At 47.5% G+C, this 16,103-nt stretch overlaps 1 protein-coding gene across 3 annotated transcripts in view; it reads right to left on the minus strand.

The window, feature by feature from the left end:
- Positions 1-521: 521 nt before the first annotated feature.
- Positions 522-16,103, minus strand: part of LOC122565491 (unconventional myosin-IXb-like) — a 33,158-nt gene continuing 17,576 nt past the window's right edge. The window contains exons 6-18 of one of the 3 annotated variants that reach the window (XM_043721515.1): positions 15,331-15,507; positions 13,685-13,729; positions 12,518-12,629; positions 11,897-11,970; positions 11,463-11,652; positions 10,797-10,925; positions 10,185-10,290; positions 6,538-6,669; positions 4,978-5,092; positions 2,888-2,935; positions 1,855-1,997; positions 1,593-1,720; positions 522-1,403 (exon numbers count right to left, since the gene is read on the minus strand). In XM_043721515.1, coding sequence (XP_043577450.1) covers positions 922-1,403; positions 1,593-1,720; positions 1,855-1,997; positions 2,888-2,935; positions 4,978-5,092; positions 6,538-6,669; positions 10,185-10,290; positions 10,797-10,925; positions 11,463-11,652; positions 11,897-11,970; positions 12,518-12,629; positions 13,685-13,729; positions 15,331-15,507 — 1,881 coding nt within the window. In that variant the 3' untranslated portion in view covers positions 522-921. Of the gene's footprint in view, positions 1,404-1,579; positions 1,721-1,854; positions 1,998-2,887; positions 2,936-4,977; positions 5,093-6,537; positions 6,670-10,184; positions 10,291-10,796; positions 10,926-11,462; positions 11,653-11,896; positions 11,971-12,517; positions 12,630-13,684; positions 13,730-15,330; positions 15,508-16,103 lie in introns of all 3 variants that reach the window. The other 2 variants (XM_043721518.1, XM_043721516.1) reach the window with 2 other exon arrangements.

Here is a 16,103-nt window from a genome sequence, read left to right on the forward strand (position 1 = left end):
ATCAGGCGGTTAACTTGTCAAGTCAATGCCTAAGGGAAAGGCCCTTGTGGTAATGTTCCTACCTCTGAGCCAGGTGGTGTTCCATAACATCTCTGACCAATTTGTGAAAAAAAATCTATATTGAGGGACTCTTGCAGACTGACCTCTGACAACCACAACCACCTTCCTCAGGGCCAGGTATATGACTTTAACCAGTGAAGCATCTGATGCCCATTGACTTCAGTTTGATTAAGGGGACTGTGTAGTGACACACAGTCAGATATGGCCTTCCCCTCCTGGACTTCAGCTTCTTTTGTCTTTACATTTACCTCCTTAACCATGGTTTTGTTCACCTTACACTACTTTTAAATATGATAAATAAAAGTTGGGTGGACAATTAAAGTGCGAGAACAACATAAGTTGTTTAGGGCAGCACTTAACCTAATTAAACCGACCCCATTGAAATGACAGATAGTAGCCTGCACTATTGAAGGCTGTAAACTTTCACTCAGTCTAACACATGTGACAAACACAAACGGATGTTTATTTATATATAAAAAAAGTATTTAATTGTTGGGGAAATGGTTACACAGGGAAGAGGACAGGAACTCCTTCACACCTCACAAGGTAGGATTCTCCTTCTTCCCAGAGTCATATATGTCGGATAGTTCCCCATTCAGCTGAGGGCTTTACTGTAAAATAATCGTACGCAACTTTCCGAGTCAAGCTAACTCCCAGCCTGAGCGGACATTCTCTCCCTCGGACACTCGTTCATACACACACAGCCCAGGCACTCACTCATTCTCGCTCAAACTCCCAGTTACAGTCTCGTTGCTCACTCACTCTTGGCTCTTTATCAGAGCACTGAGTGGGAGGTTAAGTGGGAGATGTGCTTATAAATCCAGGAAATGTCCAGTCCGCCGCCTGGAGATAATGGGAATGTTACAGGCTGGAGGCATTGTCCCCATGAGCAAGGTCTGACAGTGGATCGGAAAACCTGCGCTGGACCTTTGCTGGAATGGGATTTGTGTCATCAGTCTGAGCCAACGTCTGGAGCGAGAGGCCCTCTTGCGTGACAATGTAGACGGAGTGAATGTTGTCCAATCGCCTGGAAGGCTGCTCGCGCCGTCGCACACTGACCAGCTGCTGCGGCTGCCCAGAGTCCACAGGGACATGGCACACGGTGCTCACCATGCCCGGGGGCAGCTTGATGTTACGTGTGGGCAATGCGGCATTACGTCGAGGTAACCTGATGCTGGCCAGCATGGAAAACGCACGCCGCTGGGCAACAGAGGGACGGACTAGCAGGGAGGGACGGTTACCCAGGGGAGGACCATGCTCAGGCTTGGCAGGAACGGGCTGCAGCATGGGCACAGACTGAGGTGGAGCTCGGAGTCTTCCTGTGAACTGGAACACAGCCGTATCTGGAGGGAGACAGAGAGTTACTCATTTACACCCAACGGTTCATCTTACAAGAGCTGTGCGGCAGACTCCCTTCACAGACACAGCAGCATGCAGTATCATGTCATCAATCCGAGCATCCACAGCTACAGAAGGTGCAAAAACCTCAAATTCAGAAGTAGACAAGGTTGCGACCTACTTTTCTTACTGACCTCCGGCCTCCCCTTGCCCCGGCCGATCATCGAGCAGACTCTCCATACTGAGGGAAGCCTCAGAGTCCAGGTTTTCCTCATCAGAACCTCTCTGTTCCAACTCTGGGAGCTCAAGTGTCAACTGATCCCTGTAGGTGAGACCAGAGAGAGGGTTATTGGAGCACACATACCTCACTGAGAGGGGGAGCTGGTGTGGGTGTGTACATGCATGTCCTGTGCCCCAGCGAGAGTCACATAGTTCAACGGTTCACGCTTGACTCACCTCTCCTCCTTTATCGACTGGATTCGCTCCATCAGAATCTCCTCTTCATGTTCCATGTCAGTGTCTGAAGGCTCTTCCTCATCTAAGCTTCCCAACTTTGTGGGATTCTCCTCAGTGGGTTTTGGACTCAGGGGTCCTTTGCTCTAAAAAGAGGTAGAGAAGATGATGCTCAGTGTTACTGAGCCCTGTTGAGGTGCAAGGTCCATCTGGAACCAGGCAGTTTGTGGGGAGCTGGGGTAGCAGAATACAAGTCCATCCTGACCCAGTGACACCCCTCCCCTGTGCATTTGGACAGACTCTGGGTTTGCAGTGGGGCTGGGGGCTTGGACAGTGGGAGAAGTAACTCTGTAAAACTGAATCACAAACAGAGGCTTCCGAAAAGCATTAGGTGTGGGGGGGGGAAAGAGAGAAAGAGAGTTCAGTTGGAGAACTGATGATTTATAGTTCCCAACATCAGTAATGCCAGCTACAAGCTGTGTTTTCTCTTCCCCTGATGGGGGCCAGCCCCTGGCAGGGTTGGGTGAATGAGAAGATGGGAGGAGGGTGGGTTGGCCTCGGTATGTTGAAGGGTCACAGTGGAACAAGCTCAGTGCTGGCTCCATCAGGTCTGTAACCCTGGTACTGACTAATTGAAATTTGCCAAAAACCTTCTTGAGTTAATGTGTGTATTCCTCCAGCCTCCAGCCCCACCATGTCGATGGCTGAGATTGGGAACACTTGCACCAATTAATGCCCCTTGATCTGTCTACTGGCAGTCTGGAGGGGCAGATGTTGCCAAAGCAACGTTGAGACCACGTGAAGGAGGTGACCATGAAGTAAATGTGGAGCATGTGGATGAAGGGATGATGTGAAGGGCAGGGTTCAGGATTGTATCTTGTGAATTGGCATGCAAGACCAACACATCAGCACATGCAATGTAAACAGGCAACTGCTAGTGATGGAGGGGAATGTGGGAGCTCAGTGAGTTACATGTGTTAACAAGGAAATGAAAACACAACATGCAGTGGGTCAACCAAACTAGCCCAGTACGTACCAGTACCCCATCGAACGGAGCAGAGAACCCAACTTCAAGAGGCCAAAGCTGAAGAGCGAGAGCCAGACAGTGAAAGAGAGACACAAAGCACCAAACTCAATCCCAGGCAGATCATAGTCACAAACCGATAATCAGGCACAGAAATGTCAAGGCTACAGATTACTCAATGAGTCAGAGCTAAGGGAAAGCCTTCCCGACAGAACACTCACCCCCTTCCCAACTGGTCACCAAGACTCCTCAAGCTCCAGGTTAGTTGATCCTCTGTTCAACTGTTATTCTGACTAAAAGCCCAACACTAAATCCTGACTCAACCTACCAGGCATAGTCAACCAAACTGGGATGATCAACCAAGAGAAAAACTCCTCCAACTCAAAGAAAAACAATTGATCACTATACCCCTCTCTGTCAGAGATACTGATGCAAAGAATTTCACTGGTTCCTGTTCATCAAGGCGTAAGGAAGCCCATACAAAGTAGCAGCAGGCCCCTCCAATCTGCTCCATCCTTCAATAAGATGACAGCTGATTTGATCGTGAGCTTGACTCCACTTCCTTGGTGTGCCCTGATAACCTTCAACTCTTCCTTTGTTTATCATAAATCTGTCCAACACTGGACTTGAACATAAGCAATGGCTCAGCCAGTTCCGTAGGAAAAAGAATTCCTCAAACTAATTACCCTCAGAAAGATCTTAAATGGGACACCCTTGTTTTAAAATGATGTCCCTGGTTCTGGAAACATTGCCACATTCTGACAGCCCTCCTCATTCTTAGCTTCAATACAATCCCCTCTTATTTTCCTCAACTCAACTGAGTTTGGGTTCAACCTGGTCAACTGTACCTCCTAAGGCAAACCCTCTTCATCCCAGAATAAGCTGAAAGGAACTTCCAAGTGAGTATATCCCTCTTTTATACTCCATTCCTCTTGCCAAGAAAAGCCAACATTCCACCTGCCTTCCTAATTATATGCTGTACTTGTCTGTTTACTTTGTGGTCATGGATACCCAGATCCCAGAGTACCACAGTATCACACTCTTTCGACAGTATTCTGCATCTCCATTCTTACTGACAAACTGGACATCCTCACATTTTCCACGTTGTACTCTATCTGCTCTATTTGCCCACTGATTTATCCTAAACTATTTTCCTTTGTAGACTAGTGTATCTTTTTCACAATTTGTTTTCTTATGTATCTTTGTACACTCAGCAAATGTGGCTGTAATACATTCAGTCCTGGGTCTTTAATACAGGAGATAAATGGTTGAGATCCCTCATTGACGTTTCCCAGCTTGACTCTGTTTCCTGTTGGTTAACTATTCCTAGATCATGCTAATACACTAACCGCAACGCCATGGGTTCTTATCTTGAGCAGTAATCTTTAATGTGGTACAGTATTAACTTATTAACAGCTTGTTATATTGTTTCTTCTCATGTCACTACCTTGCTCTATTGTCTTTTCCTTTCTCTAACTTATCCAGATCTTACCTCATGTTAACCCTTCTCTCCATTATTTAGTTTAAAGTCATATCTAATGTCCTAATGATACCACTCACAGAACATTGGGCCTGGCAAGATCCACGTGAAAACTGTTCCAAGGTTACAGCTCCCACTATCCCCAGCACTGGTGCAGGTGCCCCATGAACTACAGCTCCCACTATCCCCAGCACTGGTGCAGGTGCCCCATGAACTGAAACGTTTCTCCTGCATCAATCCTTGAGCCACACATTCAAAGACTTTGTGCTTGTGGCTCAGGCAGTAATCCAGAGATGATTATTATGGTTCTGCTTTTTAGTTTAGACCTAGGCTGCTCATAATCCCTCAGCAAAACCTCATTCTTAGTCCTATTCATGTCACTGTCACCAGCTGCAACACGACAACAGGATCAGGATTCTTACCTCCCTATCCCACTCTCATTCCCACTCCCACTCCAAGTAGTTCTGAGATGTCCTTAATCCTGGCACCAGGTGGTCAATTTAGCAGTCAGGACTTGCTGTCTCAGCTGTAGAGTATAATATGTATCCAATACAACAGATTCAAAGGGGCTGAATGGCCTCCTTTATTCCATTGCCTGGCAAAGATGATTTTGCTGACTTACACGTAGGAGCGAGAGGCGTCGGACTGCGATTTGCTCCTCCGTCTCCAGTTGAGCAATCCCGTCCATTTTGATTTTGTATTTCCGCATCTGCTCAGTAATCAGGAGCTCAACACACCTGCCGGTAAAATGGAGAGACCGTCAGGCACAGAGCCAGGGAGACCGTCAGGCACAGAGCCAGGGAGACCGTCAGGCACGGAGCCAGGGAGACCGTCAGGCACGGAGGCAGGGAGACCGTCAGGCACAGAGGCAGGGAGACCGTCAGGCCCAGAGGCAGGGAGACCGTCAGGCACGGAGCCAGGGAGACCGTCAGGCACGGAGGCAGGGAGACCGTCAGGCACAGAGGCAGGGAGACCGTCACACCCTGAGGCAGGGAGACCGTCAGGCACAGAGCCAGGGAGACCGTCAGGCACAGAGCCAGGGAGACCGTCACACCCTGAGGCAGGGAGACCGTCACACCCTGAGGCAGGGAGACCGTCAGGCACCCCCCACCCCATCCCATTGCCACTCTGTTTTCACTGAGGGATTGTGACAATTTTCAAGTGTTAAAACAGAGTAACAGTGGGAAAAGATTTGGGAAGTACTGCACTTGAACACAAAATGTCAAAGGGAAAATTAATCAAGATGTTCCAAATCATTAGGACATTGTCTGTCCAGTGGTGGGAGTGTCAGGAACCAGAGGGAATACACATTTATAAATCATTAATGAAACACCAGGGGGGGGATGAGGAGAACAGTTTTCAATAAAGACAGAGAAATGGCAGGTGAATGAAACGTTGTACAGTTCTTTAAAGAGCTGGAACAGAATGACCTCTTTCTGTGCGTTCTCGTCCTCTGGCTGTCAGCTGGTCTGGTCAGAGTTGTCCTGACTTGGGGTTCCTGCTCTTGCTCATCGCCTGCTAGATTGTGGAGAGGGTGAGGGGAACCGGAATATGGATGAGATTTAGTCTGACAGGGTGTGACCCCACACCTGAGACTCACCTTCTCAACTGACACATGGAGAACCCTCCCTGAGCCCCTTACCTCATTCAGGGAGAGAAAACCAGCAGAAAACAACACACAAGTAACATCAGGGTAAGTGATGGCTGAATGGCAATATTACTGAGTTAGGAATTGAGAATCCCAGGCTAATGCCTCAGGGTCATGGGTTTGATTCCGACCGTGGCAGATGGAGAAATCGGAATTCAATAGGAATCTGGAAGAAACTGCTGGTTAATGGCAATCATCTGACCGCCATTAATAAAAACTCACCTAGTTCACTAATGTTCTTTGTAGAAAGAATTAACAAGTTAAAAGAAACCTTAATGGGGTTTTCAGTCAAACCAGCTACAGTCACTACAAACATACACACGCGCACACACAGGCACACGGACAGGCATATACACACACACACACACACACACGGACAGGCACACAGACAGACACACACACAGACAGGCACACAGATGCACACACACAGCTGGACTGTTAGTCCTGTCTCCCCCCTTCTCTCTCTCTCTCTCTCTCTCTCTCTGTCTCTCTCAGTACAAGGTTATTTTCACATAGGAACGGGATTATACTCACATTGTTGTCTTAGAGACGTCTTTCATGCTGGTTAGTGGGTCGGAGCTGTCTGGTGAACGGAGAATGCATGGGGCAAAGACAATCGCCAGTGCATTGGGAGACATACGATTCATCTCCTCTAGTACAGCCACCCTGAAACAATGGAACAAACTCCAGTTTCACAACGACACCAGGCAGGAAGAGTTCAAACTCCTACCCACAGCAACTGACAGAATCATCAAAGTGTTACAGCGCATGAGGATATTTGGTCCATGTGTCTGCACCAGCTCTTCAAATGAGCATCATCACCTCACGCTAATCTCCTCCATTTCCCCTGTATCCCTGCACACGGTTTCTATCCAAATAACCAGCCCATGTTCCTCTTCACTGCCTCCATTGAACCTGTCCTTCCTCACATTTCCAGGCAGTGTATTCCACACCCTCACCACTCACTGAGTAAGCAGGTGTTCCCTCACATCGTCCTTCTTTTGCAATGACTTTAAACTGCGTACCATCTGATTCTTGTGCCTTTCACAAGTGGGAACAACTTCACTGTAGCATTACAGGGGAGGTGATGGCTAAGTGGGATTATCACTGGACCCAGGGAAAATTCTGAGGACTCAGGATCGAGTCCTGTCATGATGGATGGTGGAATTGGAATTTGATAAAAATCTGGAATTAGGAGTCTAATGACGACCATAAATCCATTGTCAATTGTCAGAAAAAGCCCATCTGGTTCACCAATGTCCTTTAGGGAAGGAAACTGCCATCCTTACCTGGTCCAGTCTACATGTGACTCCAGACCCACAGCAATGCGGTTGACTCTCATTTGCCCTCTGGGTAATCAGGATGGCTTGGCTAGTAACGTGCTCATCCCATTAATGCATTTTTAAGAATTGAATAAAAACCCTAACTACTCTATCCAGCCCGTTCATGATTTTGAAAAGCTTGATCAAATCTCCTCTCAACCTTGTTCACTCCAAGGAGAACAGTCCCAATTCTTCAATCTACCCCACCATGGAAGTTTCTCGATCTTGGAACCATTCTTGTCAATCGATTTCTCATGACAGGAAGCAGCTGGTTCCATTGGGACTAATGAGGAAAAGGTTTGGTTCATTGGGATTCCATGCAGCAACTGATTAGTAAGTTTGCAGATGTGTTTGCAGATCACCAAACTGATGGAGTTGCAGATAGTGAGAGGGATTGTCAAAGGAGAGCGTGGGATATAGATAGATTGCAGATTTGGATAGAGAAATAGCAGATGGTGTTTAATATGGATAATTGCAAGCTGATGCATTTTGGAGGATCAAATTTGGGTGTGAATTATACAATAGACAGCAGAACCCTTAGGAGCATTGACATCCAGAGGGATCTGGGCGTACAGGTTCACAGAACCCTGAACATGACAACCCAGGTGGATATGGTGGTCAGGAAGGTATACAGCACTCTTCATCATCCGGGACAGCAAATATAAAAGTTGGCAAGTTATGTTACAGCTGTACAAAACTTTAGTTAAAGCACATTTGGAATATTGCGTGCAGTTCTGGATGCCACACTACCAGAAGGATGTGGATGCTTTGCAGAGGGTGCAGAGAAGGTTTACCAGAATGTTGCCTGGTCTGGAGGGTTTTACTTATGCGGAGAGGTTGGGCAAACTTGGACTGTTTTCACTGGAAAGAGGAGGCTGAGGGGCAATCTGATAGAGGTCTACAAAATTATGAGAAGCTTCGATAGGGTGGATAGTCAGATGCTTTTTCCCAGGGTGGGAAAGCCAACTACAAGAGAGCACAGGTTCAATGTGAGAGCGGGAAAGTTGAGGGAAGAAATGTGGGATAAATATTTCACCCAGAGGGTGGTGGGTGCCTGGACACACTGTCAGTGGAGGTGGTGGAAGCAAGCATGTTAGCAACATTTCAGGTGTAGTTTGACAGACGAACAGAGGAATAGATAGCCATCTAAATAAAGATTAGGAATTGGTGCAGGCTTGGTGCGCTGAAGGGCCTGTCCCTGTGCTGCACTGAATTGTATAACTACTTGCATTTGTATAGTGACATTCCAAACTCCCCAAGGCTCTTCCTAAAAACAGGTCCAAATGGAGCCGATTTTAGGACAGGAGATCAGAAGTTTGATCAACAGCTGTCCTCAGGGGCAGAGTGAGGTAAAGAGAGAGTGAGATAAACACAGGAAGTCTCTGTGCCAGGAGGCAGAACCCAGGGTAGCTGAAGGGATGGCCAGCAGTAGTTGAGCAACATCAGATTCCAGGTGGAGCTAAGCTGGATGTGCAATCAAATAGACAGCAGTGTTTTTAAAAACTGAGACCAAGCTTACAGAGAGTAGAAGGCGAGACCAGGAGAGTGCAGAGTTTCTAGGCTTCAGCACTAGAAGTGTACAGGACCAAGTTGAGAGTGGCGATGCAGAGGACTTATGGCTGGATGCTCAGATCAGTCACCCTGACTGAGGGGAAAAGGAGGAAGAGGAAATTCATGGCAAAGAAACAGAGATTGTGGAGGCAGAGCTTCAACGTTTAGTTTGAAGAACCTGTAACTCACCCAGAGCTAGAACTCAGCCAGCACCAAGGTATCGAAAGGTTAAGTGAAGTGGTTCAGAGCTTGTTGGCAGATGCCAACCTGCACCTGTGGCTGTGGACAATGAAGTGAAGGAGCTAAGGGGTCGATTCAGATGTGAAGGTTCAGGTGTCACAGCTGGAGATATTCAGAGTGGGACCAAATGAAATGGGTTCCATTGTAGCGTGGAGATGTTTTGGAAGGAGTTTGGTCTTTTAGGATGATCAGGCAAGGTTCCATCCATTAATGATCTGACCATGGGGATAATTGGAAAGGAGTTTAATCACATTCCATCAGGATGCTGTGTCAATGGATGAGCTTCAGTCTGTTCAAACGTGACTGCAGAAATGAATGGGGAGCAGTACGAGATGATCCATTGGGATTCTGTCTGATGGGGGTGAACATGAGAAGCTTGGGTTTGATTGGGGCAGTATACTGCAGGACTACATTTCATTAGCACCTCAGTATCGCCTTCCACATCCTCAACGTTACACAGTGACTCTCAGTTTAAAGTGCTATCACTGCTATAAAGAAGGGAAACAATGTGTTCCAGAATTGTTTGAAAGCTGCACAATGAGCAGAAGATATTTCCATTTCTGTGAATTTATCAACAATTTGAGGAGTGCTCTGAGAAATGAGTTCATGCCAAATGAAACGGCAGCCTGCCCACGCATCGTGAATATCACAATGAGTGGGTAATCAGCTGGTACCCAGTAGCAGAGGAGCCAACTCTCCGGTGTCGGGGTCGGGGGCATCAGATCCAACAAGGCTTAGCGGGGAACATTCCCAGCTGGATGGAGAGAGGAGCTTTGATTCCTATTGGCAGTTCCCTAATGGTTTGTAGGATGTAAAACTGATCAGACTGGAAACTGCCAGTGTGACTATCCTCTAAACTTCTTGTTCTCTCGTCCCACCCCCTCCACCCAATCCTCTCATCCCCCCAACAGGGAGGACAACGTGTGCCAGACCTTCCCAATGTGGGACCACGGGGAGATGGAGACCCTTGGTCTAAATGTTTATGGTTTGAATATTGACTTGCGCCAAGCAGCAGCATGATCTAAACACCCCATTGTGACCGTTACTCCATTGCAGTGCGCCTCTTACTTGACCAGGTGGAAGATGAGTCGTTCGAGTGTGCAGTAAATGTGACTGGGCAGTTGATTGAGGACACTGTAAACGGCTTGGATCTGTTCCTGTCTCCCAGGGTGCTCTGGGAAGAAAATTTTAAAAATCAGAAATTTGCTGCAACCAATTAGAATCATTTCTGAACACTAGACACTACAGGATGTCAGGGCTGTGCAGAGGATGCAGGGATGATTTAGAACGACACCCGGGGAGAGAGAGAGACTAATCAACTCAAACCCAGAATTGTAGAAGGAAACGTAATAAAGTTTCAATTAGCTTAAGTCGGGTAAATCAGGAGAAAGTGTCCCCAGTGGCAGGAGGGTAAGTGTTCAGGAGAGGGGGTGGGATTGAAAGGAATCCGTTCGAGGGGGAAATGAGGAGAATGCTTCGAAACCTATTGATCCAAAACTCACTGCCTGAACAGGCAGTGGGAGTGGACTTAACATCAATGCTCTGAAGGAGTTTGCATGGCAGAGCAGGGCAGCGGGAGCAATGGGACAGATCCATCAACTGTTAGCGAATGCCAGATGGATCCAAATGTGTCCAGTGCTGTGGATGCTAGGATTGCGAATGACTACAAACCACACTCACCGATAGCACGTAGAAAATCACCGTACAGAGCAAAGGTCATCAGGGGGATTGGAAGTTCACGAAGCCACTGTTTAAGTACCCCAGTAATAGCATGAATGTGATATTTCTCCAAAACCACCGAAGTTGGATCTGAAAGAAAGAGCATAGACACTTTAAACACAATCACAGTCTCCAAGGGTTAAATACAGAGTAAAGCTCCCTCTACATTGTCCACCATCAAACACTTCTGGGACAGACACAGCACAAGGTTAGATACAAAGTAAAGGTCCCTCAACACCATAGGTCTGGATTAATCATAGAATCCCTACAGTGTAGAAATAGGCCATTTGACCCAATAAGTCCATAGCAACCCACCAAAGAGAAACCCCACCCAGACCCATTCCCTTATCCTACTAGTCTACATTTACCCCTGGCCTAATGCACTTAACCCACACATCCCTGAACACTATCGGCAATTTAGCTTAGCCAATTCACCCTAACCTGCACAACTTTGGATTGTGGGAGGAAACCCATGCAGACTCGGGGAGAATGTGCAAACTCCACACAGACAGTTGCCAGAGGCTGGAATCAAACCCAGGTGCCTGGTGCTGTGAGGCAGTAGTGCTAACCACTGAGCCAGCATGCCACCAACACTGATGAGGTTCTCTGTTTGAGGGTGATACTCACCTTGTTCCAGCTTCTGCCGTAACTCTTTCATCTTGTTTGCTGCACCAGATTTCCGGTAAATTCCCTCTGTGTACAGTCCATTCATTTCCACGTATTCCACCAGCACTTCCATGACCACGGGGACCGTCTGGTTCACTGTCAGCCTGCAGACCTCAACACCAAAATGCCGAGACATCGCCTCAGGGTCATTCTGAGGATGGACGGGGGAGGGGGGAGCAGGGGGAGAGAGAGAGAGAGTACAGTGAGGTGCAGCAGCATACTCTCAGCTGAGGGTGTGTCATGAAATGTTGGTGTGGTACTGGACTGGGGTTAGTGACAGTGCGCAGGAGGGTGAGGAATGCCAGAAGGCACAGGGGCACCGTTGCCAACTGCACTACAACCCGAGAGCAGGCTGCCTCTCACCTGTTGGATACATTGCTCCTTAAATTGCTCACCTTTTGGTCACAGCCTGATTGGCAGTGGGCCTGAATCTTCAGGAGGCACTTCTTGTGACAGGTCATTTTGCAAGCTAGGATCAGAAAGGGGACAAACAGGTTAACTGGTGCATCCCTGAGTACTGACCAGACATTAACCAGTGTGCCCTAGACAGCCAATCCCTCTCACTGAGCATCTGTTACTCATTCTCGTTCACATCCTCCTCCCAACACCAACGCTGTTCCAGTGAACACTGGTTCCCATTGACTTTAATCAGTGAGTAGGCATGAACTGTGTAAATTAAACCTACAATTAATATCCAATGGACTCAAGATCAAAACTGCTGAAAATCAATCTCTTGGAAATAAAATTGTTTCTGTCGTAAACTGCTGTCAGTGAAAGGCAACTTGATGATACTGTCCAGGGCAGTCCCAGTCAGTCACTGCAGCATTGCCTTCAGGGCATAGACAGGAGACTCACCAACCAATTCCCATCTGGAACAGGAACACCATCATTACCAGGTGTTGTGCTGTCTGAATGGGTAAAGGATGTTTCTCTATTATACCTGGCACACACTGACCTCAGTGCCAGGCAAACCCAAGTTAATGTCCAGGTCAATGTGCCAACATGTTGGTACTTACTGCAGCAGAGCAACACTTTCTCCATGGGCCAGATATAGGAGGAACACTGCTCACATGACTGTCGAATGTTCACCTGGTAACTCCGGAACAAATGCCCAAAATGCTCCTCCTTCTGCAAAATCCAAACATCACAGTTTACAAACCGTCACCATTCACTCAACTGCCATCAGTGCACTGAGAACAGGAGTTGGGAGGTCATGTTGTGGCTGTTCAGGACATCAGATAAACAACTGTTGGAATATTGCGTTCAATATTGGAGGATGTTATAAAACTTGGAAGGGTTCAAAAAAGATTTACAAGGATGTTGCCAGGGTTAGAGGGTGTGAGCTACAGGGAGAGGTTGAATAGGCTGGGATTGTTTTCCCTGGAGCATCAGAGGCTGGGGGGTAACCTTATAGAGGTTTATAAAATCGTGAGGGGCATGGATAGGATAAATAGACAAGATCTTTTCCCCAGGGTAAGAGCATCCAAGAGTAGAGCGCATAGGTTTAAGATGGGGGGAGGGGGGTGGAGGAGGGTGGAGAGACTTAAAGGAATAACTTCCACACAGAGGGTGGTGTGTGTATGGAATGACCTGCCAAAGGAAGTGGTGGAGGCTGGTATACTTACAACATTTAAAAGGCATCTGGATGGTTAATAAATAGAAAGAGTTTAGAGGGATATGGGTCAGGTGCTGGCAAATGAGACTAGATTAATTTAGGATATCTGATCAGCATGGACAAATTGGATCGAAGGGTCCGTTTCCATGCTGTACATCTCTATGACCACACACAAACCACCATCATTCACAAACATCATCCTGGACGTAGTCATTCTTAAATGAGGGAATGCCCCCTCAAGAGTGACCAATGCTGTAAGGCCCTCAGAAACAGTCATGACAAACCCCCACAAACTGGAACACTTGTGCACCTTGATCAAACAAACATTTCATTCTCTTTCTTGGACTCGGTTGTGACCGAATCAGAGACTGGGAAGAAGATTTTGATTAATTTTAATCAACATTCGCAGGGCACAAGAAACTGTCCCTGAGGCTGATAGCTCAAAGTGTAATGTTACAAATAATTCTCTCGCACAAACTGCTGCTGAGCCAATACTGACAAACCCGATCCTGATAGAAACAATCATCAAAAGGGAACAGAAACCAGCCGCCTGTGACTCAATACTTACAATCTGATTGCGTTTCCGCCTCTTCTTCCGAGTTTTTGTTGGCTGCTGCCGAGTGAGTGAGAGAGAGAGAGAGAGAGAGAGAGAGATATAGAGAGACAAGGCAGTGCGTTAATGGATACAAAATGACTGCTGCTCCAAGCAGAAATATTCGATGGTATGAGGTGAATCAGACCCTTGAGCCTGGTTCATGACTTAATGAGATCTGTACTCAAACCCAATTACCTGCCTTCAGCCCAATATCCCCGCTACCTTCACCTGACAACAGTTTCACCCAGCATCCAGTGCTGCCACGTATTCCCCATGAGGGTATGGACACGGGGCTGTGCAGAAAGGCCCAGTTCAGAGAGGTATGGGAAGCCCCATACCATCCCCACCTCCCACCCGTCCCCAGATCCAAATTTAGAGTCTGTTCCCAGAGTGGGACTTCACTCAGGGACAGCCTCCAGACTGAGGTTTAACCTCACCCCCTGGCTGGCTCTGTTGTAAGACCATAACAGCAGAATCAGGCCATTCAGCCCACTGAGTTCCTCTACCATTCAATGAGATCATGGCTGCTCTGATCATCCTCAACTCCACTTTAAAGCCTTGTCCCCATAGCCCTCGATTGCCCTTTCACTGATTAAACACCTATCTATCTCAGCCTTCAATATACTCAACAGCCCTCTGTGGTAAAGAATCCCACAGATTCACTCCCCTCTGAGGGAAGAAATTCCTCCTCATCTCTGTCATAAATAGGTGACTCCCTCCCCCCACTTACTCTGAGATGCTGCCCTCTGGGTTAGGACTCTCCCACACAGGAGAGCAACATTGCTGACCAGTCAAGGCTTCCCTAAGAATCCAACATGTTTCAACAAAGTTGCTTCTCATTCTTCTGAACACCAATGAGTACAGGCCCCAATAAACCCAAATTCCTGATGTCACCGTCTCTGCATTGCCTCAAATGCTGGCCTATCCTTCATTAGACGGCTGGCCCAAATCTCTCCTCAGGATCCCTGCTGTGCTCCGATTAGTGTCTTATACAGTTTCAAAAAAAAACCTCCCTCATTTATACTTCATTCCCTGTGAATTCCCTATTAGCCACTGAACTTGGATGTGACCTTTTTGGGATTCACAATCTCTTGGACTGTAGCTTTCTGCATTCTTTACCTAATTTAATAACGACAACGATATGGGGGTGGGGGTGGGGGGTTTAGGTGGAGGGGGCATTGACTCCGAAACTCAACTATATGGACAGGTTGGGTCCAAGGGTCTGTTTCCATGCTGTACATCTCTATGACTCTATGACATTTGCAGCCAATTCATGACACCTGCATTATCACCACACTGAGCACAAGCCCCAGGACAGACTATTACAGTACACAGAGGCCATCTGGTCCATGACACACATGCTGTCTCTTTAAAATACCCAGTCCCAACTTGCTGGGCATTTCCTGCAAAACTGCCTTTCAAACGTTTCCCCAATCCCTTATGAAGGTCAACACTCCCCTTACGGGGACTCTAGCTAATTACCTCGTTGGTTCCCAACCCTCCTGCTCAAAGAACAGCGATTCCCCCTGCTCTCTGTCCCGGAGACCATCAAGGTGAATACTGCCTGAGTCCTCCCCAAGGCCTACACAAGCTCACTACAGTCAGATGCTCAAAATTACCTTCAACGCCTCCATCTCCTCTTTCTTGGAATAACCTCGAGCAAATTCATCGAGCAGAGATTGGAAGAGGTTGAGGACAAACTGCATCTCGGCTTTCTGCCTCTCACCCACCATCTTGGTCAGAAGGAGCTGATAATTCCTCATCAGGTCCTTGTAGCTCACATGGGTCTGGCCGTTCTACACAGTTTGTAAAACAAGGAAAAGTTAGTAAAGGAATGAATATCTAGAACTGACTGCAGTCAGTGTGTCTGTGTGTGTGTCTGTGTGTGTGTCTGTGTGTGTGTCTGTGTGTGTGTCTGTGTGTGTGTCTGTGTGTGTGTCTGTGTGTGTGTCTGTGTGTGTGTCTGTGTGTGTGTCTGTGTGTGTGTCTGTGTGTGTGTCTGTGTGTGTGTCTGTGTGTGTGTCTGTGTGTGTGTCTGTGTGTGTGTCTGTGTGTGTGTCTGTGTGTGTGTCTGTGTGTGTGTCTGTGTGTGTGTCTGTGTGTGTGTCTGTGTGTGTGTCTGTGTGTGTGTCTGTGTGTGTGTCTGTGTGTGTGTCTGTGTGTGTGTCTGTGTGTGTGTCTGTGTGTGTGTCTGTGTGTGTGTCTGTGTGTGTGTCTGTGTGTGTGTCTGTGTGTGTGTCTGTGTGTGTGTCTGTGTGTGTGTCTGTGTGTGTGTCTGTGTGTGTGTCTGTGTGTGTGTCTGTGTGTGTGTCTGTGTGTGTGTCTGTGTGTGTGTCTGTGTGTGTGTCTGTGTGTGTGTCTGTGTGTGTGTCTGTGTGTGTGTCTGTGTGTG

The sequence above is a fragment of the Chiloscyllium plagiosum genome, chromosome 31 (genome assembly GCF_004010195.1).
Source record: "Chiloscyllium plagiosum isolate BGI_BamShark_2017 chromosome 31, ASM401019v2, whole genome shotgun sequence".
In the NCBI taxonomy this organism is placed as follows: domain Eukaryota; kingdom Metazoa; phylum Chordata; class Chondrichthyes; order Orectolobiformes; family Hemiscylliidae; genus Chiloscyllium; species Chiloscyllium plagiosum.